The 26,082-nt window shown below is 49.9% G+C and overlaps 1 protein-coding gene across 5 annotated transcripts in view; it reads right to left on the reverse strand.

Moving 5' to 3' along the window:
* MKS1 (MKS transition zone complex subunit 1) overlaps nucleotides 1-26,082 on the reverse strand; it is a 64,600-nt gene that overhangs the window by 32,530 nt on the left and 5,988 nt on the right. For 3 of the 5 annotated variants that reach the window (XR_013634774.1, XR_012155395.1, XM_078849189.1), the window contains exons 4-17: nucleotides 24,811-24,966; nucleotides 24,065-24,162; nucleotides 23,619-23,747; nucleotides 23,186-23,290; nucleotides 22,672-22,780; nucleotides 20,200-20,256; nucleotides 18,011-18,053; nucleotides 17,444-17,506; nucleotides 15,405-15,475; nucleotides 14,958-15,027; nucleotides 14,539-14,646; nucleotides 13,719-13,852; nucleotides 12,905-12,987; nucleotides 12,729-12,826 (exon numbers count right to left, since the gene is read on the reverse strand). Coding sequence is in view for 2 of the 5 variants with exons in the window: in XM_078849189.1 (XP_078705315.1) it covers nucleotides 12,729-12,826; nucleotides 12,905-12,987; nucleotides 13,719-13,852; nucleotides 14,539-14,646; nucleotides 14,958-15,027; nucleotides 15,405-15,475; nucleotides 17,444-17,506; nucleotides 18,011-18,053; nucleotides 20,200-20,256; nucleotides 22,672-22,780; nucleotides 23,186-23,290; nucleotides 23,619-23,747; nucleotides 24,065-24,162; nucleotides 24,811-24,966 (1,324 nt within the window). In the remaining 3 variants the exon portion in view is untranslated. Of the gene's footprint in view, nucleotides 1-8,002; nucleotides 9,323-12,728; nucleotides 12,827-12,904; nucleotides 12,988-13,718; nucleotides 13,853-14,538; nucleotides 14,647-14,957; nucleotides 15,028-15,404; nucleotides 15,476-17,443; nucleotides 17,507-18,010; nucleotides 18,054-20,199; nucleotides 20,257-22,671; nucleotides 22,781-23,185; nucleotides 23,291-23,618; nucleotides 23,748-24,064; nucleotides 24,163-24,810; nucleotides 24,967-26,082 lie in introns of those variants that run through there. The other 2 variants (XM_073315460.2, XR_013634775.1) reach the window with 2 other exon arrangements.

Genomic DNA, 26,082 nt, shown 5'->3' on the forward strand with positions numbered 1-26,082 from the left:
AGGATTGGCTGGCAGAGTGGTATTTAGGGTAAGATCCAAACTAACATTGACCTGGTAACATGGCTGATCCTTTGGAGTCAGAAGAACTTTTTGTATAGTGAGCAAAGTTTTCAAATAACCTCTCACTGTACTGGACCTATGTGCTGAGTGGGGGCCAGAGACTGGAATGCAATGAAGGGGACTGTGTGATTCCTTTTTCTTTTTCTTTTTTTGGGGGGGGGCGGCAGCTTCTTGATAACCAGTGTGGGGAATCACAGTTTGTGACTGGTTTCAGAGTAACAGCCGTGTTAGTCTGTATTCGCAAAAAGAAAAGGAGTACTTGTGGTACCTTAGAGACTAACCAATTTATCTGAGCATGAGCTTTCGTGAGCTACAGCTCACTTCATCGGATGCATACCGTGGAAACTGCAGCAGACTTTATATACACACAGAGAATATGAAACAATACCTCCTCCCACCCCACTGTCCTGCTGGTAATAGCTTATCTAAAGTGATCATCAGGTTGGGCCATTTGTAACATTTTTTGTAACTTAAAGTTTTGCCTAGAGGGGTTCTCTATGTTTTTGAATCTAATTACCCTGTAAGATATCTACCATCCTGATTTTACAGGGGGGATTTCTTTATTTCTATTTACTTCTATTTTTATTAAAAGTCTTCTTGTAAGAAAACTGAATGGTTTTTCATTGTTCTCAGATCCAAGGGTTTGGGTCTGTGGTCACCTATGCAAATTGGTGAGGCTTTTTATCCAACATTTCCCAGGAAAGGGGGAGTGCAATTGTTGGGAGGATTGTTCATTGTTCTTAAGATCTAAGGGTCTGGGTCTGTAGTCACCTAGGCAAATTGGTGAGGCTTTTTACCAAACCTTGTCCAGGAAGTGGGGTGCAAGGTTTTGGGAAGTATTTTGGGGGGAAGGACGCGTCCAAACAGCTCTTTCCCAGTAACTAGTATTAGTTTGGTGGTGGTAGGGGCCAGTCCAAGGACAACGGGTGGAATATTTTGTACCTTGGGGAAGTTTTGACCTAAGCTGGTAAAGATAAGCTTAGGAGGTTTTTCATGCAGGTCCCCACATCTGTACCCTAGAGTTCAGAGTGGGGGAGGAACCTTGACATGGTTGAAAAGTTTAAGAGTTGAAGAGACATGGTGACTGGTTGAAGAGTTTAACTTCAGTGTTAACCACCAGTTTTGGGAGTGTCTCCTCTCCCTTTTGCAGCCTTCCCTGACCATGGCATTTCCAGTGAGGGCTGCCCCAGGCACCCCAGGTCACATGGGACATAAGGAAAAATAAGCAGGAAGGGAAGAAGAGTGTCTCACGATAAGATGAAAAGGAGTACTTGTGGCACCTTAGAGACTAACCAATTTATTTGAGCATAAGCTTTCGTGAGCTACATCTCAGCATCCGATGAAGTGAGCTGTAGCTCACGAAAGCTTATGCTCAAATAAATTGGTTAGTCTCTAAGGTGCCACAAGTACTCCTTTTCTTTTTGCGAATACAGACTAACATGGCTGCTACTCTGAAACCTGTCAAGATAAGATGCCCCTCAGCAAACACTTGAGGGTTGTTACAAGACAGTGGCAGAGCCATTGGCTCCGAGGAGTCTGGCTTAACTTCCTGAAGGACCTACCAAACTGGTTTAGAGAAGCAGGGCTGGAGTTTGGGAAATTACAGGAACAAAGAAACTTGCTGGATAAAAAGGGACTCTTTCTAGGAGGCTATTTGGGAAAACCAGACTAATGCAGGCACCTCCTGGGGTGGCTGAAGAAGATTGGCTTGTGTAGGCCTCCATCATACAAGATTAGGGTTGGAAGAGATCTCAGGAGGTCATCTAGTCCAACCCCCTGCTCAAAGCAGGACCAACCCCAACCATGGCTTTGTCAAGCCGGGTCTTAAAAACCTCTAAGGATGGAGTTCCACCATCTCCCTAGGGAACCCATTTCAGTGCTTCACCATCCTCCTAGTGAAATAGTGTTTCCTAATATCCAACCTAGACCCCACCCCCCACTGTAACTTGAGACCATTACTCCTTGTTCTGTCATCTGCCACCACTGAGAACAGCCAAGCTCCATCCTCTTTGGAACCCGCCTCCTTGTAGTTGAAGGCTATCATCAAATCCCCCCTCACTTGTCTCTTCTGCAGACTAAACAAGTCCAGTTCCCTCAGCTTCTCTTCATAAGTCATGTGCCCTAGCCCCCTAATCATTTTCATTGCCCTCCACTGGACTCTCTCCAGTTTGTTCACATCTTTTCTGTAGTGGGGGGCCCAAAACTGGATGCAATACTCCAGATGTGGCCTCACCAGTGCCAAATAGAGGGGAATAATCACAGGCTGGACATGTATGTAAGACTGTTATTCTAAAACCTCTCTTCTCTTAGTCTTTGTCCTTATGGATAAAATAAGTAACACTTTTATTTTAAGAAGGCTGTCTGGTAACTGTGACACAGTTACCAAGTCTCATGAGATAAATAGGTTACCCTGCCTTTCAAAAACAAGCCCAAGCTGCCCAAAAACAACCAGCTTGGTAAGAGGTGACTTGAGCTCACCCCGGGCCAGTCGGCCACCTGCAGGCTCCTGGCTGGTTCCCCTCCACCTCTTCTCATATCTGCTCCATCACCTCCCCCCAGGTTCCCAACTGCCCACCCCTCACATCTCTCAACCCTCCCCCATCCACTGCTCACACATCTCCGGCCCCTCCTGCCAGGTTCCCAACCGCCCACCCCTCACATCTCTCAACCCTCCCCCATCCACTGCTCACACATCTCCGGCCCCTCCTGCCAGGTTCCCAACCGCCCACCCCTCACATCTCTCAACCCTCCCCCATCCACTGCTCACACATCTCCGGCCCCTCCTGCCAGGTTCCCAACCGCCCACCCCTCACATCTCTCAACCCTCCCCCATCCACTGCTCACACATCTCCGGCCCCTCCTGCCAGGTTCCCAACCGCCCACCCCTCTCCAGGCCCTCCATCCAGGCTCCCCCATCCACTGCTCACACATATGTGGCCCCTCCCCCCAACTGCCCACCGCTGGCTCACTCCTTTCTCTGCTTCCCCACCACCACCACCACCCTAGGAGCGCTAAGTAAACACATGGCCTGCAGATAAAGCACTATGGTTTTAATTTAAAAGACAGGGTGTGTGTGTGTGTGTGGGGGGGGAGTAAACTGGCCCCTTCTAGTTGAATTTAGAAACCTGCCAAAGGCACTAATCAGATTAGGTTCCTTTGAAACAAATGGTTATGAAAGGACTAAACCTCCCATGGTTTAGCAGAAAGGGAACTCTGAGCCTTCCTCTGCACCACATGTAGTCCTCCCCTCGCAGCTGCTAAGGCATCAACAGCATGCCAGGCTCTTTAGAAGGGTAATAAGATCCGGTCCTGTAGGTTTACAGGAGGTAGGCAACATACCACTGCAGGGAGATGGAAAGAAAGGCAAGAGAAAGCCACATACCTGAACATCAAAGTAAGGCGCAGTGTCGGGTTAGTTCCCTAATTTTTTTTTTTTTTTAAACCATGCGTTGGGAGGGAAGTCAAAGGAATGGTGGGAAGATTAGGGTTTGAAGGAAGACAAGCTTATTAAAGTAGGGCATGGAAGAGAGAGTGGGTACATGGCAGCTTGGTGCTGAAAGGGGGATCCAAAGAGCCTGGAGTAAGAATTGGGGCTGCTCCTTCTCCTCCCACCCCTCCCCCAAAAATCTCTATGGCTCCTGAGGGGTAGGAGACAAGTGCCTGCAATCTGTCCAGTGTCCCGTGGAGCACCTGGCACCTGCCTGTCTTACCCCATGGAATGGAAGCTGCTTGTTGCTGGTTCTCATACAGCGCCTTGCATAATGGGGCCCCTGACTGGGGCCCCTAGGTCCACCCTAACACAGCTTATGACAGCCAGGGCTCAGCAGTTCTGGTCTCACTCCTCGGTGTCCCTTGGCAGGCCAAGGAAAGGGTTTGGATGCAGAGTTCAGATAATAGGCAGAGACCCTGGCCGCCAGGGAGGCCCCCCTACTGCTGAATGGCTCCCATGGCAGCACAGAGAGCCCCTAGCTGTGAGTGGAGCCATGACAGCCAAGATGCAGAGAGCTCCCTGTGCTGCTGCCTCTCAATTATCTCAATGAAATCCATGTCCCCTCTGGTGTTGTCTGGACTGGTGATCTGAGAGATCACGCCAATCCTTGACCCTGGGAGCCAGCCTGACCTTGCTTTGCTGTGAGAACCCCCACCCCTGGGCTGTTCATGCTCAGCCTCTGGCATGTCAGCTGCTCCTTGGATTGTGCAACCGAATGACACTAGCCAATATCTCCAGTCCCAGACACAACCCTAGGAACCTCCATCTTGCAGTGTCCCGTTATGCCCGTTGGACGCTGCAAGCTTATATGGAGTTAATCAATTTAACAAAGAAATTGATATGTACCAGGCTTGTTATCCCAAGGGGAGCCTCTGGCATGGCCTCACACAGGTGAGTCACTGCATTGTAGCTCCCTTGCTGGACAATGGCTGTTGATGGGTTGTTTCACACCCCACCTGGGCATTGGTCACTTTCCTTGCTGTTGCCTCTGGGGAGCTAATATCTGGCTGATTCCCCCAACTTACAGCACGTTTTAGTGACAACCATACTACACAATTCTCAACTTCATATGCATTAATGATACACATCTATGGATAGAGAAATGACTTTCAGCAGATACCTTTCCCCGATACCTTACAAGGCATGCTTTATACACAAGATCACGACTATATGAAAATGAGGAATATGGGGGCTACAGCACGCTCCCCCAAAGGTATAGAATGTCACACCCTGCTATTTGGCTAACTGGGAGAATTCTGCACTTAACTGGCTAATCAATCCTAAGTGAATAGACACCCAAGATAAAGGTCCCTTATATTACTTTGGACAGTAACATAAAAGAACTGATACAGCTGGTGCCAGGGTAGGGCATCCCCTTTCCCAGGTCGCTCCGCAGTGCGGGAGATATGACACTCACCTCCCCCATGCATCTCTGCTGGATGCGCATGGCAGCCATGGACTCTGCCGACAGCAGCACGGAGATGCCCAGCACCAGCTTGAAGCCCATCAACATCCCCCTTCCCCACCTAGCTGCTGAGCATGAGCCCCAGATGGTCAGCATGCACACGCTTCTGCTGCCTGGAGCAGGGCTAGCTGCACAGGCCACCCTTGCCAGCACACCAACAAATAGAGCACAGACTGCATCTAGCCCTCCCCCTCCGACCAAAAGAATAGACACCAGAGAAAGGGATGGGGGTGGCTGGGCCAAGCAGGAGAGGGGGTACTGCTGTTGTGGGAAACAGCACTATTAAATCAAGCCAAGAAGTTGTTTTGCTTATAAACAGGCGTGTTCTCACATACTAGAACTTACACAGCAGGTAACGTGCTCAGTCTGGAACGGTCTCTACCAGTCTGAGACAACTGGAGGCCATCTAAACCAAAATTCTGGCAGGTGGCCACAAACTGCAAGATTCCCAGTTTCTGGGTGCACAGTGAGAGACAGCTGAGGCCTGGTTTGCAAAAGTGCTGAGTGCTCACAGATGAATTCTATTGGGACCATAATTGCTCAACCCCTCCAGCAGTGTGCTATAGAGGAATAAGTACAGGGTTGGGAAGCAGGAGGTCCCAATTTCTAATCTGCACCCACTGAGCATGTGCCATCAGGCCAGTCTATTTGTGTCTCCCCCCGTAAAACAGGGACAATATTCTCCTCATGTATTGCCGGCAAGCTGTGAGGAGAAGTTAATGCAGGTTTGTGAAGCACTCACATCATGATAAGCACCATTGAGGAAACAATTCTGAATTCGGAGAAGGGTTTGGAGGGTGTGCAGGACATACAGTTCAGGGCAACACACTGAATGATAGGGATAAAAATAAAGAATAGCTACCCACTCAGGAAGCACTGTCAATCCTATGCATTGAATGAGGCAGCCTCCTTTACAAAAAATAGGATGTGACTATGTCATTAAAGACTGTAACAGTTACAAGAAGGATTAATTAAAATTGCCCAGGCAACCTTAATTCTCACATTTCCTAACATACAAGTGCTTTATTTTGAAACTTTAATACCTTTAATGTACTTGTTGGTACGTGATATATTTCAAGAGAGAAGACTGGGCTTGTACCATTCTGACGCAGCCCAGGGAGATTACACCCTCCTTGGTTGGCTGCTTTTTGAGAGAACATTTTCTTCCCTCAAGGCTGTTTGGGAATGGAAACCCTCTTCCAGGGTAAAATCTCCAGGTAGATACCAGATTTGGATCTGGAAGCAGAGCTCAGAACCAGGGTTTTTGCACTCTCCACATAAGCTGAACCCACTACTAAGTTTTAGGGCTACCCAGAGCTGGAGCCCACCTTAGAAAACCCAGATGTTCCATTGCCCCAAGGATGTCTTGCACTGGTGATTCCCAATCCTGTCCAAGGCGAAAGCAGAGATGGAGATGGAGAGAGGCCAATCCCTATTTTATAGCCAGCCCATAGGTTGTAGTTCTGTGGCCCATGTGGCATATTTTGCAGAACCTCAGTTTTTTTCTCTCATTTACAAAAAGTTTAACCAGATGGAGCAGTGTCTGCCTGGATTTGTGTGTTCTCCCATTAATCTCATTGCAGAGTTAGCATTAAGGCCTAATTAGGGCCCGTTTCCTTGACTCTTTCACCACTAATCATTTTTGCGGGTGGGATGGGAGTGATGTACAGAGGCACTGGGAGTTCCTGAAGTGAAAGAGGGAAGACAGACACAGGGAAGATGGAAAGAAACAGGTTGATGGTAATTAAGACCAGCAAAGGGCAGAAATAGTGGGATCCCAGAGGGAAGCATGTTTCCACACAGTGACTGATGGGGCACACTCACCTCTCATGAGCAGCTCCAGTCGACTGGCTGTGATCCTGCATTCTTTCCCTTTCCTCCTCCCCCCAGAATCAGCTGTTGCCCTCAACAGGAGAATCTTCAGTGCTTCAGCCCTCCAGCTAAGTCATACAAAGTCTAAAATGGATGGACCCCTTCCAGAGTAACACAGTCCGACAAACGATCGGCCCTATCTGGGGTTTTCAGCCCCATGGCTAGGCCTGTTTAAATTCTAGTCCCTTTCTCAGGCTTTTGGTATCGAGTCTGATCCCCTTCTTGGGCTTAGGCCTCCTTCCTCAGTGGCAGGACCCAGGGATGCCCACTACTCTGGATCTCAACCCAGGGACCCTACAAATAGCAGCTACGTATTATTTTAATAGCTGCTGCAGCATTCCCTGGCTGCTTCCCATTCAGTCCCATCACCGTCTTGCATTCTCTGTCTGTTCCCTGTTTGAGCAGGGTCTCTCCCAGATGTCCTTGTCTGGAGAGCGTCTCTGTCTTTGTCCTGATGTCTCAGGGTCTTCTCTCAGGCATCTCTGCCCCCTTTTTATCAGGGTTCGCTCTCCCAGGCCGCTGCAGAGCTTCCCAATCCTGTCCCTGCTCGAGCAGGGTTTCTCCCCAGTCTTTTCACCTGGGGAGTGTCACAGCCCCTCAGTCCTCTGTCACCCTTCTAATCCTAGTAAGCAACTGACCTGCTCAGGCCCTTCAGCTCCTTTGGCTCTGATTGGCTGCTTCCCTGCAACCTCTCTAGGCAGGCCTGGAGGACCTACCTTTACTGCTCTTCTTTTGGGCAGGGTGTAATAGGATTGCAAGCAGAGAGCCTCAAAGGGCCCAGTACACCCTGTCACAGTGAGATGGAACAACTAATAAAACAGTGATAACAAACGGCCAGGCAGAGCTCTGCCGTGAACTGAGGGGAATAAGGAGTTCTACATTTATAACCCACTCCAAAGGTCCTTTCTGCGAACAACTTCACAGACTACAGGGCAGACACACTCTGGAAACAGCAGCATAATGGGGTCTTGTACCCTTGGGAGCTTCAGAGACAGAAGCCCCAAACCCACTCCTATTGTGATTCTGACTCCATGTCATATTTTTGGCTGGCTTGCAGGTATAACTGGTAGGCAGCAGCACTACACTTGAGAAATGATCCAGTCATAAGGCTCAGGTGGAGGCAATCACTTTTAGTAGCAACACACTTGGTTTCTACAAAGAACTGTATCACTGCCAACAACTAGCATTTCTCAAGGACCTACCTGCTTACTCATTCAGTTAAACAGAACTTCTGCAATGTCACCATCCTGTGACCTCTAACATCATCCCCCTCACATAGTAGAAAAGAGAACTTATCAGATCAGTTACTAATATAGCCCAGAGATTTGCTGCTTGCTCACTAATCACTATAGAAATAACAAGTGCTCCTACATCCAGTCTCTCAGATGGTTTCACAGCCTGCCCAGCAGGGATGATGGAATGATTGTCCATGGCTTTTAGGCTTCGGCAACAAATCTCTAAATGTGGCCAGCAGTGAGTGCTGCTGGTAGAGAGAACTGCCATGTGGTCAGGAAAAAGGATTCCTCAAGTGTTGTCAGAACCATTCGGGCTAGAATTAACTCTTGGCAATTTGATCAAACATCTCATTTCTATTGCACAGTCCTCACAGTAAACGTACAGCAGGCAGGATCGCAGGGGGTGTGACATGACTGACAGTGCAGAGATGCCACTGCCCATCAGCATTCTGCATGCATGCTCTCACCTTGGCTGCGCATCTGTGCTCCTACTGTAACCCCAGCACTCATGGACCTGGGGCCTCCAACTTTCCCCAACTTGATGGGTCTGAAAGGAGGGGATTGCTGGTACCAAACCCTAGGGGTTGCTGGAAAGGAAGGGGAGGGGCTTGTTTGCACCTATCTTTGGTGATATATGAAACTTCACTTAGGCACTACCCTAGAGGAAACAGGGTGCTACCGAAGCCAGGGCCTGAGTGCCCCTCAAGGCTTTGGGAGGCTCTCTGAATTTCTCCCGTGAGCAAGTGAAAGCCAGAGCTTTACCTCATACCAAACATGGATGGAGTTCTCTAAAACACTGCTTGGACATCAGCACCAGCCATTTTGGTGGGGTGTGCCTCTGGCTCTAGTTTGGAGCACCAGATGGGATCCAGAGGCAGACATCACCTTACAGGGAAGATGCCCCCTTTACTGGGGCCAGTAGGGATGCAAGAGAAGAGTATGGAGGCTGGGCATCCTAGAGACACTGACAACTGCAGTGGGAGGCACTTGCAAAGCCTGAAGGGGCTGGAGCTGAGACTCCTGCTGCACAAGGTGCTTTTAGAAGAGAGGCTGCTGCACCCAGCCAGGCCTGGTGCCAGTGGAGCCGCTGGGAACACAATGCTCATGGCTGCTGCACGGTGGAGGAAGAGGTGCTGATCAGGTCCTGGGGGAGGCTCTCACGTGCTTCCTGCATCCGGCGCCGTGCCCTCTGGAATGCCTCTACAATAGAGCATCCAAGAATGGGCTCAGCACCCATTGACACTCCTGCTAAGTCAGTCTGTCGGGGGAGGGGAGGGATGGGGGCCTGTCTGGCTAACACAGTCGCTCTCTCTCTGGCTGGCTATGACAAACTCTCCCATCCACAAAGCATGAGACCCTGGGTGCTCTCTCTGCCTTCCTTCCCCTCCTACCATGACTACACCACAGCACCCCACAGCCAGCCTGCACGATATAAATGCCGACTACTTACTTGTAAGTGGTGTTCTTCGAGGTGGACTTGGCACATTCACACTCTTGGAACTTGTGTGGACCAGTGCAGCATGAGGGTAGAACCTTCCGGAAGCAGTGCCTGTTAGGGTGCCCACGGGCCCTTCCCTGCTGCAGTACTCAAGTGCACTCTGAGAAAATGGGTATAAAAGGGCATAGCCCCCCGATGCCAAACTCAGTTGCTTCCACTGCTGACGCATAATACCAAGACACTTCAATTTGGACTCCGCAGTAGTAAGGAATGTGAATATGCAGAATCCATCTAGAAGAACTCTGGTTACAAGTAAGTAATCTTCCTTTCTCCTTTGTGTGTCCTCTGCATATTCCCACTCTTGGGATAATCTGGCAAGCAGTACAGTAGATTGGAAGGAGGGATGTGGAGTCTTAATTAAACAGAGACTGGAGCACTGCTTTAATGAGCATCAGACCCGTGAGCCAAATTCAATGCATAATGTGTGGTCAATGTCCTCCATGTAGCAGCTTTGCATATTTCAGTAAGAGGAATATGTTTAGCAAATGCCATAGATGCTGCCACAGCTCTAGAAGAATGAACTCTAGGCCTCTACAATGCTCTTCAATTTGCTGGCTAACCCATCTAGATAGGGACTGGGATGAAATGGCCTTACTCTTGCAGTTACATACATACGAAAAACAATCTGGAAGAGGACCTAAAGCTTTTAATTCTACCCAGATCTGATCCCAAAGCACCAGATGATACGACTGAGGTAGGGATCTGAGATATGTAAAGAGGTGATTAATTCTTTCTTAGTGAACTCACTGGGTCTTAGGTGCTGGAGATCCTGCTTGCTGGGGATCCTCCTCACTCAACATCCTGTTTCAGTTTCTTCTTGGGAGAGCAATGCAATATGGGTAGCCATCTGTCTCGGATGGTGTAGACCAGGGGTCTCAAACTCCATTTGCCTTAGGGCCAGTGCCAGTAGTCAAATCCTCCCAGCATGCCAATAATGTCATTCATGCTGCCCAGAACCTGCACCCGCAAACTCCGCCCCCCACCTGCCTAAGGCTCTGGGAGGGAGTTGGGCGGGAGGAAGTTCTGGGGTAAGGGATTGGGGTGCAGGCTCTGGGAGGGAGTTTGGGTGCAGAAGGGGTGAGAGGATCTGGGGTGCAGGCTCTGGGCTGGGGTGCAGCAGGAGGGGATGGGGTTGCAGGCTCTGGGAGGGTGGAAGGAGGAGGGGTGCAGTCTCTGGGAGGGAGTTTGGGGTTGGGATGGGGTGTGTGGGAAGGGGGGAGGGATGCAGGCTCTGGGAGGGGGTCGGGGGTGCAGCGCTTACCTAGGGCTCCAAGGTGGGGCAGGCCGGGGGGGCCTCTGTGTGCTACTGCCCCAGGCACTGCCCCCGCAGCTTCCCATTGGCTGCAGGGGCGCTCGGGGTGGGGGCAGCATGCAGAGGTACAGCCCTGCCCCAGGGCCACAGGGAAGGGCCGGCAGCCACATGGAGCAAGCAGCAGGAAGCTGCTCAGTTCCACAGGGCTGCTGGTGGTGGGTGGGGCCCCGAGCCATTGTAAATCGCCCAGGGGACACGTAGGGCCAAGGGAGAGATCCAGCCCCAAAACTGCTGGAGCCCCGCGGGCCACACTGGGGAGATTCTCGGGCTGCAGATGGCACATGGACCGGGAGTTTGAGACCCCTGGTGTAGACACAACAATCCTGAAACTTGGCAGGGGGTTAGACTAGATGACTGTTGGGGTCCCTTCTAACTCTATCATTCTCTGAATATAGCTGGATCTGAGAGAAGATGCAGGTCTGAGTGATTCTGTGCTGTGACTCTGATCGTATGCTGTTGAGCTGCCATGCTTGGATCCGATGGTCTTTTCTTCAGGTTTGAGTAACTGGAACAATCCAGAGATCTAACATTGCTAGATCTCAGATCCACATCTGAATGGTCTGAAGACTTACCTGATGCATGCTTAAATTTAGACTCTCTTTTTCTGTGGACCAAAGTAGTAGGTTTCCAGTAAGTCATCTGAATACTTTGGATGTCTGTCTGGTAGCAGTCCCAAGGGAGATCTTAGAAGTTTTGGAGCCAGATCTGAGGACTGGGGTCCAGTAAGATCAGTCAGCCTGGAACTGAACCGCATCATCAAGGCCAAAGACTTAGTTATTGCCATTTTCTTAGATCCGGATGTATTCGGTGCTGATTCCAGTTTCCTATCCTTGGATAGTTCTAAAGGATCTGAAAATAAGAAGCTTGACTGACAAGGCCTCTTTGTAATAGAAGAGCCTGAAGTCCATTTTGTTTCTCCCTGCAGGCCCAAAGTGTGAATGTGCTACAGGTAGCAAAAACATGTTGGTGAATGATTCTTACCCTCAGCATTTTAGACAATGAACATGGATGCCAGGAAGACCACTGGCAAGACACGCAGCTTTTGAACCCTTGTTTCTTCACGCTAGGGTCCACCATATTGAAAATATATAAAGATTTTCTTATCTAACTAACCTATAATTTACTAAAAAACTACTAATGATAAAAACTAATTATGAGCACTAACAGTCTATGAACCTAGGAGACCCAAAGAGGTTCACGTCCTTTTGCGGCTGTGGTTGGATGGAGGAGGACTGAGGTGGCAACCAGTATCACTCCCCTTTTAGACCCAAACTCTCAGAGCACGCTTGAGTGGGGGAGAGGGCACATGGGCACCCTAATGGGCACTGCTACTTGCTGTCTTGCTGCACCCTCGGCACAAGTCCAAAGATTGGGAATATACAGAGGCCACTTGAACAGCCATTCTCAGCACTGGGGGGTTCTATCTGCTCCGACTTCAACAGCATATGACAGGGAGCAGTCTCCTCTTGGGAGCTGGTGTCAGAACAGCTAGTCATGCTGGGTCCCAGGTGCTGGTAGGCCCTGGATAGACAATTCTCCAGCTTTGCTAGCTCAGACAGAAACTCCATCCTGCCACTTTTTTGACATTCCTTTGCCATTTCCAGCAACTCCCTGTCTCATGGTTTAACCTCTGCCCTGCTGGAGTCAGGCACAATGAGCCTGCAGGGAGGAGGGGAGATGCAGGGGGAGGGTCAGAGGGGCCCTCTGGAGAATGACAGCTTCTTCACTCCTTATGCAAGGAGCAAGCTGAGCTGTGGGTTCTCCACATGGTAGAGACTGACAGGAAAGAGCCTCACCCAGGACATTGTAGAAGGAGCTCTGCTGGCTGAAGCCCCCAAGTCGGTCCAGCACGCTCTGCATGCGCTTCCTCAGGGCACTGGACTCCAGGAAGGCTCTGCACGGAAGCACAAACATCAGGTCAGGGCTGGGCAGGAGCCACTGGCACACAAGCTGGAGGTAAGGCAGCACTTACTTGGACTGCTGCAGGCAGTGGAGCCGGAACGTGACGCTTCCTGTCGTCTCTGTGCGGAAGCCAAAGCGGCTCAGGCACTCTCCCTGCGGGGAAAGCACAAGTCAGAGCAGCCCTTGTCTGCAGTCACTAGTGCCAGGCTGACCACCAGGGAGAGTAAGCATGGCCCCTGCAAGAGGGGTAGCGACAGGGTGGGTGCATGGAGTCTCCTTTCCCTGCAGCAGGTCCCAAGCACTAAGATCAGACACCCCTGTGTGGTGCTGAGAAGGGCACAGAGAGTTCCAGGCCATGCTGGGGCAGGGCTCACTGCTTAGGGCTCCTGATTCCAGCCTCCTACTGAGTCCACCTTGTTTGTTCCCCCACAAACTGCTGAGAGTCTCCAGAGCACATGGGCATCCTGTTTGCCTCTCCCCACAATGAGTCCCATCTCCAGGGAGCAAGCTCAGCTACAGCACAGCTCCATTTCTCAAGGGGAATTGCACCTGCTTTTCTACACATGCAAGGGAATTTAGTGCTGGTGAAAGGAAAGATGCTGGATCAACAGCCACTCTGCAGAGAGCAAGCCCAGAACATGCCAGGGCAGTGCAAGCCTCCTATAGACACCCCATGGTAATGCACCCATGCCCTGGAAAACAAAGTTCAGTCTCCGTGGCCCATTTGATCCTGTTCAGACAGCCAACGAAGAGGCTCATGATGGTTCTGGCAATGCCCACTGGGCAGCAGGCTGGAATCTGGTCCAAGTAGCCCCAAGCGTTTCCTGTGAGAGGAGCAGAATCTGACTCAGAGTGAGTGGCACAAGCCCCAAAGCTGAACTCACCTTGAAGGTTCCTGGCACCCTGATGTAGGTCATGTCCTCCAATTCAGGGGACCCACCAATGAAAAACCTCCTCAGCTCAGAGACCGTCCCCAGCTCAATGGGTCGCCAGGTGGGGGCTGTCAGGGTGTGGAACCCTGTTCCAGGACGACGAGGCCAGTTAGAAAGGTAATGTCCACAAACCCGTTGAAAAATCACAGTGGAGGAAGGTAGGTAGGAAGGACAGATGTCCACTGATTCCCTCCCCCCACAAACAGGCTGGAATAGATCATGTGAGAGACCTCCCCACCCTGCTCTCACACAGCTAACAATGGAGATATCACATGTGACAGAGCCTACCCTTGCCCCCCCACGCACACACAGCTAACAATGGAGATACCATATGCACTTAACTCAGGCCCCTCAGACCAAGCCAAGCTTTGCATTTTCCTGACTAGAACAGTTATATTTCCCTGTTCAACATGAGGGAAATGACCTGTGTTTCTGTAGGGCCTTCTGCCCATGGGCCTCAGTGGCAAACAGCCCCCTGTGGGGTAGGGAAGGGTAACTCCCCTCGTATGGAGGGCAGAGAAGGTGAGTAATAGAAGTATTTTATCAGGGCTGGCTGCCTGATGTTACCAAGGGAACAGCCAGACAAAACAAAGGTCACCTCTGCCTCTTGCTCCCCAGTAGCAGCACTGAATGCCGACGTGACTCCTTCTCACTGTTTCAGAGAAGGCCCACTGTGCCCCCTCAATGCATAGTAGGGGAAATCCTTTCCCAGTGCCTGATGATCAGCTGAGCCCCAGGCTCAGGAGGAGCTGGCCATCTGGGGAGGCTTTACCTGGAGCTGCTGGCAGCACCACAGAGCCATAACCTTCAACACGATGCCTCTGCCAATAATCCAGTGAGAGAACCTCAAAATAGATCACAGGCCACTGCGGAAGAGAACCTAAAAGGAGGGACAGCAATGTCATAAATGAGCCAACGAGAGCTCTGCTGGCCACAGAGAACTGAGCACGCAGGACCTTGCTAACAGAAATGTCTTATCCCTGCATATTCCCTGGCAAGGGAAGCGACTGTTTGCCAGACGCCCCAGGTCCATGCGGCATGGGAAGAATGTTTGCCAGATACAAAATTTTGCTCCTCTCTGGGTGAGGGAGAACCTAGGTGCAGGGCTGTCTGCATCAGGCTGTGCAGTGCCTACGGTGTAATGCCCCTGGCAGATTCTGGCAAACAAGGCTTGAGCAGCAAGGGACTCACCTTCTGACTCATCCTCTTGGGTGAAAAACATCTCCAGAGTAAAGGGGTAAGAGAAGTATGCCACATTGTCCTGGGAAAGGGGAACAAGAATGAGATGAGAGGGCAGAGATCAGACCCTGGGCAGGGTCACCAGCATCATGCAGCACATGGCAAGGGCTTGAGAGAACCAGCTGTGCGGTATGAGGATCCTGCTGGGGATTGACCCTGGCCAAGATCAGTCATAAAAAAGGGCATTCAATGTGCTCCCAGCACTGGAAAATCCCCAAGATAATGCCAGGCCTGAGACCTCTATCCCACTGAGCTGTATGAGGGACCCCTGTAACACCTCCCACTGTAACACTCCACACACAGAGCCAGAGTGGGCACATGGAGTTCCTCGCAAGCGGTAGGAAGCCCCATCAGCCTACAAAACCACACCATCAAAAAGTGCCCTATTTTGCCCCTTACCCTGCCCAGGGTCTTGGTGGCACAGGTCTGCGTCACCCCAGAGAGCTGCTGGAATGCTGGGCTCGACCAACCTGGCAGAAGAAGAGGAGGCCGTGAGGGGAATGACTAGTGCTGTAAGAAAAGCAGCATGGGCTGTCCTGGAGCAGCCGAGAGGATTGTTAGTCCTCTCCCACTGAGCTCCCCTTAGGCACTTTGTTGCCCTCTCACCTTTCCAGCTGTGTCTCCTGGGAGAGCCCCCAAATTGGGAACTTCGGCGCCAACTTAACTCAGATTTAAGGATCAAACTTACTTAAATCTGACCTGAAAACAGAAAGTAGGCAAGGCTTGTATCCCCAGAGAGACAGACAGCCAACTGGGCTATAATCCCATAGAGAGGAGGGACAAGGGCTATAGCCTCACAGAGACAAAAAGCCAAGGGTTTAAAACAGGGCAAGACAAATTAACCCACTAACACTGACCAAAGCCTGCTGGGCAGGCTGCAGAGTGATGCAGCACAAAGCTGAGAGCATCCTGCACACACGACTCCAACCTACAGCGACCCTAGGGCCAGTGGCCTGCCTCTCTCAGCCTCAGGAAAGCAGGATTGATGGCTCAGTGTTATTGGAGCACATGGAAACTGGACACCACCAGGCAGCAAGATCTGAGTGGGGCCCAGGGCTGAAGGGGAAGAGGTGTCAAGCTCTGCTCTCTACAGTTTGCTCAGGAGGGGGCTCAGGGAGCCTACATGACCACAACACTGCAAAGGGTAATCCACTGTAAGGGTAATCCACTGATCAGCGTGTGTTACATGTCCTTGTGAACCAGGGACACCTTGGTGCTGACTGGCCAAGAGCATAAGGGGTGCATGGGGTTTTAAAGGGTTCACCTGGGTCTGACATCTGTATAATAGCTAGCTAAATGGAGGCATATTAGCTCTTTACTGAGAGCCTGTAGCCCACTGGTCATCATAATCCTGTAAAATGTTTATAAGGATGTTATTTAAAAAGCTATGCGTCTATACTGAAAACTATGCTTTTAAGATATGTAAGTTAAGCAGGTCACCACAAGATGATAAACCAATTCTGGTCAGGCAGGGGGTAGTACACACTTATCTCCCTGGCTGTTCATTGTGCATCTAACAGCATAAGTCTATTTTCACACAGACACCTGCTAATCAAGTTTGTGAAGTCAAGAGATCACAACCTACAGGATGGAACACAAAGCAGCAGGGTGTCCTGTTTATGATTAAGATCAAAGAAACAGTCTGGTACATCAGGACAGTGCAGAGAGACACACGGTATCCTTCACTGAGCAGACAAGCTGAGAGTGAGACTTTTTTTAAGAAAAGGGGATCACAGCCTGCCTGGCTGAAAAATGCTGATGAGCAACTCGAAGACATGACAGTACCTAGTTAAATAAGTCTAGGTTCTAGAATGTGTATTGTGATTTTTTTTTTTTTACTTGTAACCATTTCTTTCTAATATTTCTACTTGCTATCACTTAAATCTCTACACTTTGTTAAATAAACTTTTACTTGTTTTCACTATACTCATATCAAAGTGCTGTGTGTTAAATAGCGCAGTGAACTGAAGGAAAACTGGTAAACTACTGTGTACCGCTTCTTTGGGAACAGCAGATCTGTGAATCCTGAGAGTGTCCAGGACTAGGGGCTGGTCACTCTAGGGGAATGCTCAGAGGAGTTGGGGGTTGCTAACCTGGAGAGAGACAGCAGGAGGGGACTGCTTGTGTTGGGAAGCTGTCCCCCAGCTGGCACAGATAAGGCTTCTTCACACTAAAGTTAGGTGGTAGTAAGCTGCCTCACAACCACAGGTACCCCCAGATGCATCAAGCTTGGCTCAAGCCATAGAGACTCATGCTCTGAAGGTGTCTGGTTCAATCCCTGGTGCCAGCCAAGATGGTGGCCAACACATTGCTTGCTTGCTTGCTGCTATGCTTGCTTTTAGCAAGGACTGATCTGCTGGACCCTATAGCAGAGCAGAGTTCCTAATGCTGCGGTGTGGCAGGGACACTGGCTCAGGAACCAGACCACGGCTACTCACGGCTGGGCAGCTCCAGGAAGAAATGAACATAGAGACGGTCATACTCGTAGCCCTGGGCTGAAACTGAGATGAAAAGACAATGACAATGGTGTCTCCTAACCACAGCCCAAGCCCTCCAGAAACCCTCATTTGCACAGGCTGGGACAGTCCCATAGAGGGTTCCCGAAGGTCCCAGTAAGGAGAGGAGATTACTGCGGATGGTGGGGATGAGCCAGGGTCTTCTCAAAGGGGCCTTCCTTGTGTGACTGCAACACCCCTCCCCACCAGCAGCATATTAGCCTAGGAGGTTCTATGCGAAGTTCTGTTCTTTGCTATGGTCTCCATTACTGCCGTTGCACACCTATATGGCTAAAGGCACCCTCCAATATGCAAACACTGCTCCTGGGATTAGTCAGCAGAGATGTGGGGCACTGGCAGGGAATCAGCTCACATCCTTCCCAGCAGACAAAGCACTTCTGACCTAGACTGAACTGTCGACCTGAGTCTCCGGGTCTCTGCTGAGTGCAGGGCCCTACATGGCAGCATGCTGCCCCCTTACCAGAGTGAGAATCTATAATAGGCACTCACCTATCTCTCCATTCACAAACAGCCGAAGTGCACCAGGGAGAGTCTATGACAGAGAGAACACAGGCAGAATGGTGAGAAGCAGCTCAGCAATAGCTGATTGATCACTGTGCGCTCGCTTCCCTAGAGAACCCTGCCCTAAGCCAGGGCACCACTGCAGGACACTTCATAGTCACTTACACTAAAAGCCCCAGCCAGGGGATTCTCTCTGCCGGTCATAGGGAGACAAGACTCCCTGGGGTAATGTCCTGGCTTCCCACAGGATCCAGCCAAGATTTCCAAAAGCAACCAGCCAATCTGGGTGCCCACCTCAACTTTCCTTGGAGAGTTCAACCCTCTCTAAAACCAGTCCCCTTACAGCATTTCAAGCTGGTCACAGTCACTAGCACTCAGGAAATCCCGGCTCTCGTCCCTTCCACTCAAGCCTGCCTGTAAAAACGAGCCAGAAGTTTTGCTGAAGCAGAGAAAACATTTGGTTCCCACTCAGCTCAAACACGTGCCACCCACCTGGGGCTGAGACCAAGCAGAAGAGATTCCAAAAAAAATGAGCAATAAACATGAGACTGAAAATAGGGGCTTTCAATAGAACACCCTAGGCTCTAGCTGAGCCTTCCACAGCTCTGAGAGCGCAATGGCAGCTGATTCCCAGAACAAAGTGGTGTTCCTTTTGTCTCACAGAACCTAATTCCAAGGCCTACAAAGAGTTCAGTCCCACAGAGACTACAACTCTCAGCAGGCAGTGGGGCATTTGGATCCTGGCAGCTCTGTCTTGGACCAAGGCATGCTGGACTGGTAGTCTCTACAGGCCAAGTATCCATATAAAAGGTAAGGGCTGCTACAATCAACTCCACTTCATGCAAGTCAGCAGACAGAGATCACAGTGCTGCGAGTTGCCAGCATGCTGCCCAAGCCAAGCAATCTTTGGATGCCCTGGCACAATGGCCTCCATGCTAAGATCAGGAGAAAATTCAGATACACTTCAGCCATAGCTGTAACCAAGGACATGTCTACACTAGAAATGTAAGTTGACCTATGTTAAATCAACTTACAGCCACTGCAGTAATTACTGTGGTGGTTCTTGTCCACACTACCCTCCTTCTGTTGGTGGTGCGTGTCCTCACCAGGAGCACTTCTCACCAACCTAAGAGGAGCAGTGTTGGGGGCTGAGAACCTGGGCTCTCAGCTTCCCACTGGGAGCCCAGCTGCCCACAGGGCTTCCAGCCCCCTGCCAGCTGTCCCCTCCCCCACTCTCAGCTCCCTGCTCCCCTCTGGGAGCCCAGCTGCCCCCCACCCGCTCTGGATTCCCTGCTCCCGGCTGTCTGGACTCTTGGTTCTGCGCTCCCTTCCGGGAGCCTGGCTGCCAGATGCCCAGGCTCTCAACTCTATGCTCCCCGCCTTGAGACCAAGTGTCTGCCATCCTCCCAGTGGGGAGCCTCAGTACAGTGGGGACCAGGGAGCCGGGACCCCAAGAGCAGCCCGGTTCCAAGCAGGGAGCCTGAGCAGCAGCCCAACAGAGAGGGTGGAGCCCGGAGGCATCCAGGCTATAGTTGGAGCCCCCTACCCACCCTGAGGTGACAGCCTGGCTTTCTTGTCAATTTCACGGCTCAAGCATGACACAAAAATGACAGTCAACAGCCAATGTAAGTTGCAGTGTCTATATGCAAAAAGAAAAGGAGGACTTGTGGCGCCTTAGAGACTAACAAATTTATTTGAGCATAAGCTTTCATGAGCTACAGCTCACTTCATCGGATGTAATGAAAATACAGTGAATGCATCCGATGAAGTGAGCTGCAGCTCACGAAAGCTTATGCTCTAATAAATTGGTTAGTCTCTAAGGTGCCACAAGTACTCCTTTTCTTTTTGCGAATACGGACTAACACGGCTGCTACTCTGAAACCTGTCTATATGGACACTGTTTCCCTAACAGCAGCAAAAGCCCTACGCCTTTCGTGGAGATGGAGTTATTAGGTCAGTGTACTATAGGGCACTTACATCAGTGGAAGCAAGGCTTAGTGTGTACACTGAAATAATTAGATCAACGTAAGCTGCCTTACATTGACCTAACTCTGTAGGGTAGACCAGGACCAAGACTGCCCCATGAGACTTGGAGTCATCATTCTCCAAAGGCAATTTATTAACAATTCTGGCCTCAGGTCACTGATTAATTCATTCTTACCACATCTGTTACTCACCATCTCAAAGTCTGAGCCAACAAGGCCATTGAGATATTCCTTGTGCCGACTATACAACTAAAGAAAAACAGTGGATTAGAAAAAGTCCATCATGCAGCAATCATTTCAACTTCCAAATACGTTACAGAGAACAGCCCCAAACTAGGAGACGTATGAGAAAAACAGCATGAGACAACCAGGACCCAGATAAAGAAAACCAGATAAAGAAGCCAGGGCTGCAGAAGTATCTGAAAGGGTGACAGAGTTCCTCAGTTGGGTGCAGTCCATGTGGGAACAAGTGACAGGATGAAGATACCTACAACAATCCAGTGTTTTTAGGGACCTGGGAAATCAGCTAGAGATGGGCTGGACGTATGAACTTCTCCGCTTTCTGGTGCCTGACAATAGAGGCCATCTGACTCAAGTGCTGAAGGTGTGGAAAGGAGTTTCAGATTCTTGGCATATCGGAATCCCCCCTGCAGTGAGATTGCCTCTTGAATTACAGTCTCTCTACATTAGCAGATAGGGCACCAACCCCTATGCTTAAACAGCAAGGCTGATGATTAGGCAGGCTACAAATTAGGTGGGGAAAAGGGAAAGGAGCAAGCAACTAGGAGCAGCAAATGGGGGAGTTTTGTGCTCAGACTTTTGGGAAACTGAAAGATTACTACATCTCTGCTACCATTTGGAAATAGAGACTACGACGCACACGTACATACATTTTTACCTGCTTTAACCTCTCAATAACTCATTATTTTTTCTTAGCTAATAAACTTAAGTTAGTTTACTAAAGAATTGGCTACCAGCGTTGTTTTTGGTGTAGGATGCAAATCAACATGGGTGAGTGAGTGGTCTCTTGGGACTGGGAGTAACCTGAAATATTTGTGATTTTTTTGTGTAAGTGACCATCTATCACACAGTCCAGCTTGCCTGGGTGGCAAGATAGACTGGAGGGTCTATGGGGACTGTCTGTGACTCCATTATAAAACTACGGTGGTATTTGAGGAATGCACATTTTGTACTGAATTGGTGAAATCTAATTATGGAACATACCACCTACTTTTGACAGTTTGTCCTGAGGTAGGCACTCATGGTAATGAGCCTCCAGACAGTGTGACAAGGGGTACGGAACAGCTTCCATATGAGGAGAAATTAAAAAGACTGGGACTGTTCATCTTGGAAAAGAGACAACTAAGGGGGGGGAATATGACAGATGCCTATAAAATCATGAGTGGTGTGGAGAACGTGAATAAGGAAGTGTTATTTACCCCTTCATATAACACAAGAACCGGGGGTAACTCAATGAATTAGTAGTGAGCAAGTTTAAAATAAATAAAGAAAGTCCTTCTTCACACAACGCACAGTCAACCTGTATAACTCATTGCCAGTGGATGATGTGAAGGCCAAAAGTATAACTGGGTTCAAAAAGTTCAAGATAAATTGCTGGTGGACAGGTTCATCAATGGCTATTAGCCAAGATGATCAGGGATGCAACACCTGACTCCAGGTGTCCCTAAATCTCCCAGAAGCTGGGACTGGACAACAGGGGATGAACATTGCCCTGTTCTGTTCATTTCCTCTGAAGCATCTGGCACTGGCCACTGTCGGAAGACAGGATACCGGGCTAGAAGGACAATTGGTCTGATCCAGTATGGCCATTCTTGTTAATATTTACTGTACTTCCATGATAATCCAGAAGGGGGAGTTAACCTGAAACTGAAAGTTAAGAATAAGAGTTCAAAATGAAACATTCATGAACTTAAACATCTTACACACACATGCAAGGAGCACAACAACTCTGCAAATGGAAAGAATGACCCAACACTTATATGAGATTGGCGCGTGGAAGAGGGCTAATTTAGCTGGATAAGAGGTTGAGGAAAGCAGCAGGAAGAGCTGGTAAAGGTTGTATCAGCTGCCTAGAGTGCAGGAACACGTCCATCATTTATAACTCTAGTTTGCAATCTGCGTGTTTTCTTAGCTCCTGAGTTACTACTGGACCCCAAGACAGCAGCAGCAGTCCCCAGAGGGTGTCCCCATCTGTGCTCTGCTAGAAAAACATCCTTTCCCTCCAGATACATGACTCTACTACTGTCCAGGCCTTACTCCCCTCCAGACTGGGCTGAGGCAATGGGCTCCACAGCAAGACCATTCAGAAAATGAAGCTAGTGCAAAATGTGCCTGCCTGCTTATCAAGCTGTGTCAGAGCACATGAGAGCTGTGCTTCGAGGCCTTCTGTAGGCATCTCAGTGGAACTCAGGGTGCTGGAATTAGCCTAGCTTAAGATCTGGTTACCTGAGAGACCAGCTGTCAGTGTGATGCAGCACAGTTACAGTCAGTGAAGGGTTTGATCTGGAGCTGCCTCCATTTAAACAGGAGGGAGCTAGAGGCAGGGCGTTTTCTGGGAAGGTCTCTCCACTTCAGAAACAGTTTGTGATGGAATCAGTCTCTTGAGCTGAGTCCCCAAGGGCCTTAGCCAAAGCTGATCCTTACATCTCTGAACATGCGCTGCTCCCGCTCCTCCTCCTCTTGCTGCACCTGGGCTGAGGCATTCTCAATGGTGTATCTCCACAGCTCCCGCTTCTCGCCATCCAGCTCAATCCTGCACATCCCCAGAGCACCATGGGCAAGATTCAGAACAGGACAGGCAGTGCTCGCAGCAGCTATACCACCCCTAAGGCTGAGGTGATGGCTCCAGGAGCAGCCATGCCCCACCACTCACACACTGGGGGCTTGCCCAGCAAGGGATCATTAAAGAAACCCCCAGGATGTCCCTGCTCCTACATGCCCATGGGGGTAACTGCCTGCTCAAGAGGCTCAGCAGATCCCATGATGTATCAGAGAGGAGCATGCTATGATCCTGCCTGAGGAGTTCCGGAGCCCATGCTTCCCATTCTACGTGCTAGGTTTCAGGGTCCCCCATTCCACAGTATATAAGGTAACCCTGGGAAAAGTGATTTCAGCCCCAATCCCACCTGCAGCACTAGCCCCACACTGCCTTGCTCACCTGTAAGCACCTTTAGTGCCCGTGAAATCAGGCTTCACTGTAATCACCCCATTGCCATCCACCTTGACTGTGCAAAGAACGTGTTCGTACTCCCTGTGGCCGAGCCTGAGGGGAGAGACCATAAAACAGACACCCAGTCTTAACAGAGTCCATGCGCACTGGCTGCCAGTGGACTTATGGCCCTGCCTGTGGACGTGGGGGATGGGAAACAAACCCAGTCATACCCCCACTGACCAGAATAAGAAGGTTGGGGTGGGGGGACAGTATAACGCTTCCCACTGAGATAAGGGATAGAAGGCAACAGCAGCTGGAATTGCTGATGATCTCGGAATTCCCCTCCTGGGACTGGTGCCAAGGGATTGTGGTTTCATAAGGGAGTGGGAGAGACGGGTTTTCCATCCAGGACACCAGATTATTCCGAGTCTTTACTTACATCCCATATGGTCCCAAGTCTCCCATGATGTACATGGTCTGAACAGGGGTGTTGATGACATGGTTATTCTTAATAAATTCTTCTGACGGCTCCCAGGTGATGACTCGGGACTTCAGAACACTTCCTTCTCTGCCAAGGAAGCCACAGCACAGTATTATCCATGCTCTTCAAGGTGCCAGGTACAAAATCCCACAACGCCAGTGCAATACAGCCCCAACAAAGAGGATAACATGCATGGTGGGATCCACACACTGGGGCACCAGAGCAAGGAGCCACAATCCCAGGCTCCAGAAGCCAGACCCTTGGGGGCACCCATGCTGAAATCCACACCACCAGCTTCCCCGGGCAGGGGTACTCAAACTCCCCAGGCACAGGTGCTGGCAATCTTGCATTAGTGAGTTCTGAGGCGGGGCTTAAGTGAGCTCTGAGCTCTTCTCTGCACTTACGTTGGTCTGTGGTCCTGCCTTCTTCTCCTTAAATTGGCCATCCTCTCTGCCAGGAACGAAGGCACCTCCTGCTCTGAGCTGGTCACTTTCTGACAGTGCTGGAAGAGAGGGCAGGGAGTGGAACTATTACAGTTATAGACAGAGCCTCTCCTTCCCCTTGGAAAGGCCGGGGCATTCACACCACAAGAGATTTTTCCTTCCCCTTTCCTAGCTGCAGGCAGACCTGACTTCAGTCCTGGAACAGGCACATACATGTGTCCACAGCCACACATGCACACAAAGCACCCTTCTCAGCTGATCCAAAGTCAAAGTGAACGTGGGAGGGCCTTTGACTGGCTCCCCTCTTAGGGGAGAGCCCAGTTCCTGATCTTAGCCATAAAAGTGCTATCAATCCATCCTCCATTCTTTGAACAGGGCACATTTGAGACTCTACGTGTTATGGCAGCGGCCATTATAACAGGGAACAGACAGTGGAGTTTGGACTCTTGACAGCTTTCTCTAGACTTTCAACGTGCATCTTTCTGAAAGGCCCAGAACTCAGCCTGGAGTTGGGACAGTGGCTGGAGGTGTCTTGCATGAAAATGTATTATGCTGCCCTTGAGCTGGCCTCTCACAATCCTCATCTTCAGTTCCTTGAGCCACCACCTGGTAACGTATCCCTCTTTCCTAAAGACTGAAGACCTGGCCATGTGGAGAGCTACCACTGCACAGACAGCAGCAGCTTAGGCACAATTAAGAGCAGGTACCTCCTCCAGGTTGGTGAATCGGTCATGATCCGTGTAAGTGAAGATGCGGTAGTTCTTCCGGCCTCCTGACTTCTCCAGCTTCAGTATCTCCTGGTGGTACTGCCGGTCCAAGGGGGTCTGACAGGCTGACTCATGTTGGTACAGATCCACCTCAAACTGAGAACAGCACAGAGAAATATAAGGGCTGCTTTGGCATAAAACATATCGCAGAGATCAGAGACAGGAAGGGCCTTTAGACTGGGATTCTTAAAGGATCCTCAGGGAGCTAAGTTCCTTTTAAAATCCCAACCTCCAGCCTTACTTCCAACCTAGTCAGAGATTCATAGAATGCAAGCCCAGAAGGGTCTACTGGGATCACCTGGCCTGATCTCCTGCACAACACAGGACAGAGATCTTCTCCAAATAATTCCTGTTTGAACTAGAGCATACCTAGTCCATCCTTCAGGGGCTGACATGAGTTTAATAGATTCCTAGATTCCAAGACCAGAAGGGACTGTCTAGACTGACCTCCTGTGTAACACAGGCTAGAGACTTGCCTCATAGTAATTCCTAGAGCAGAGCTTTTAATAAAACATCCAATTTTGATTTAAAAATGGTCAGCGATGGAGAATCCACCACGACCCTTGGTGAATTGTTCCAGTAGTTAATGACCCTCACTGTTAAATATGAACACCTTATTTCCAGTCTGAATTTGTCTAGCTTCAACTTCCAGCCATTGATCATGTTATACCTTCTCTGCTAGACTGAAGAGCCCATTATTGTCTGTTCTTCATGAAGGTACTTACAGACTCTCTCTTTGTTAGACAAAATAAATTGAGCTCCTTGAGTCTATAACTATAAGGAATGTTTTCTAATAATCTTTTATGGCTCTTCTCTGATCCCTCTCCAATTTACTAACATTCTTCCTGAATTATGGACAACAGAACTGGACGCAGTACTCCAGTAACAGTTACATCAGTGTCAAATACAGAGATAGAAGAACTTCTCTATTCTATTGGGGGGGAGGGATAGCTCAGTGGTTTGAGCACTGGCCTGCTAAACCCAGGGTTGTGAGCTCAATCCTTGAGGGGGTCATTTAGGGATCTGGGGCAAAAATAGAGGATTGGTCCTGCTTTGGGGGGGTTGGACTAGATGACCTCCTGAGGTCCCTTCCAACCCTGATATTCTACGATTCCTACTCAAGATTCCTATTTATGCATCCAAGAATCGCATTACCCCTGTTGCCCAAAACATTGCACCGGGAGCTTAAGAGATTATCAATCCCCACCCCCA

This window comes from Lepidochelys kempii, chromosome 17 (assembly GCF_965140285.1).
Source record: "Lepidochelys kempii isolate rLepKem1 chromosome 17, rLepKem1.hap1, whole genome shotgun sequence".
Lineage (NCBI taxonomy): Eukaryota > Metazoa > Chordata > Testudines > Cheloniidae > Lepidochelys > Lepidochelys kempii.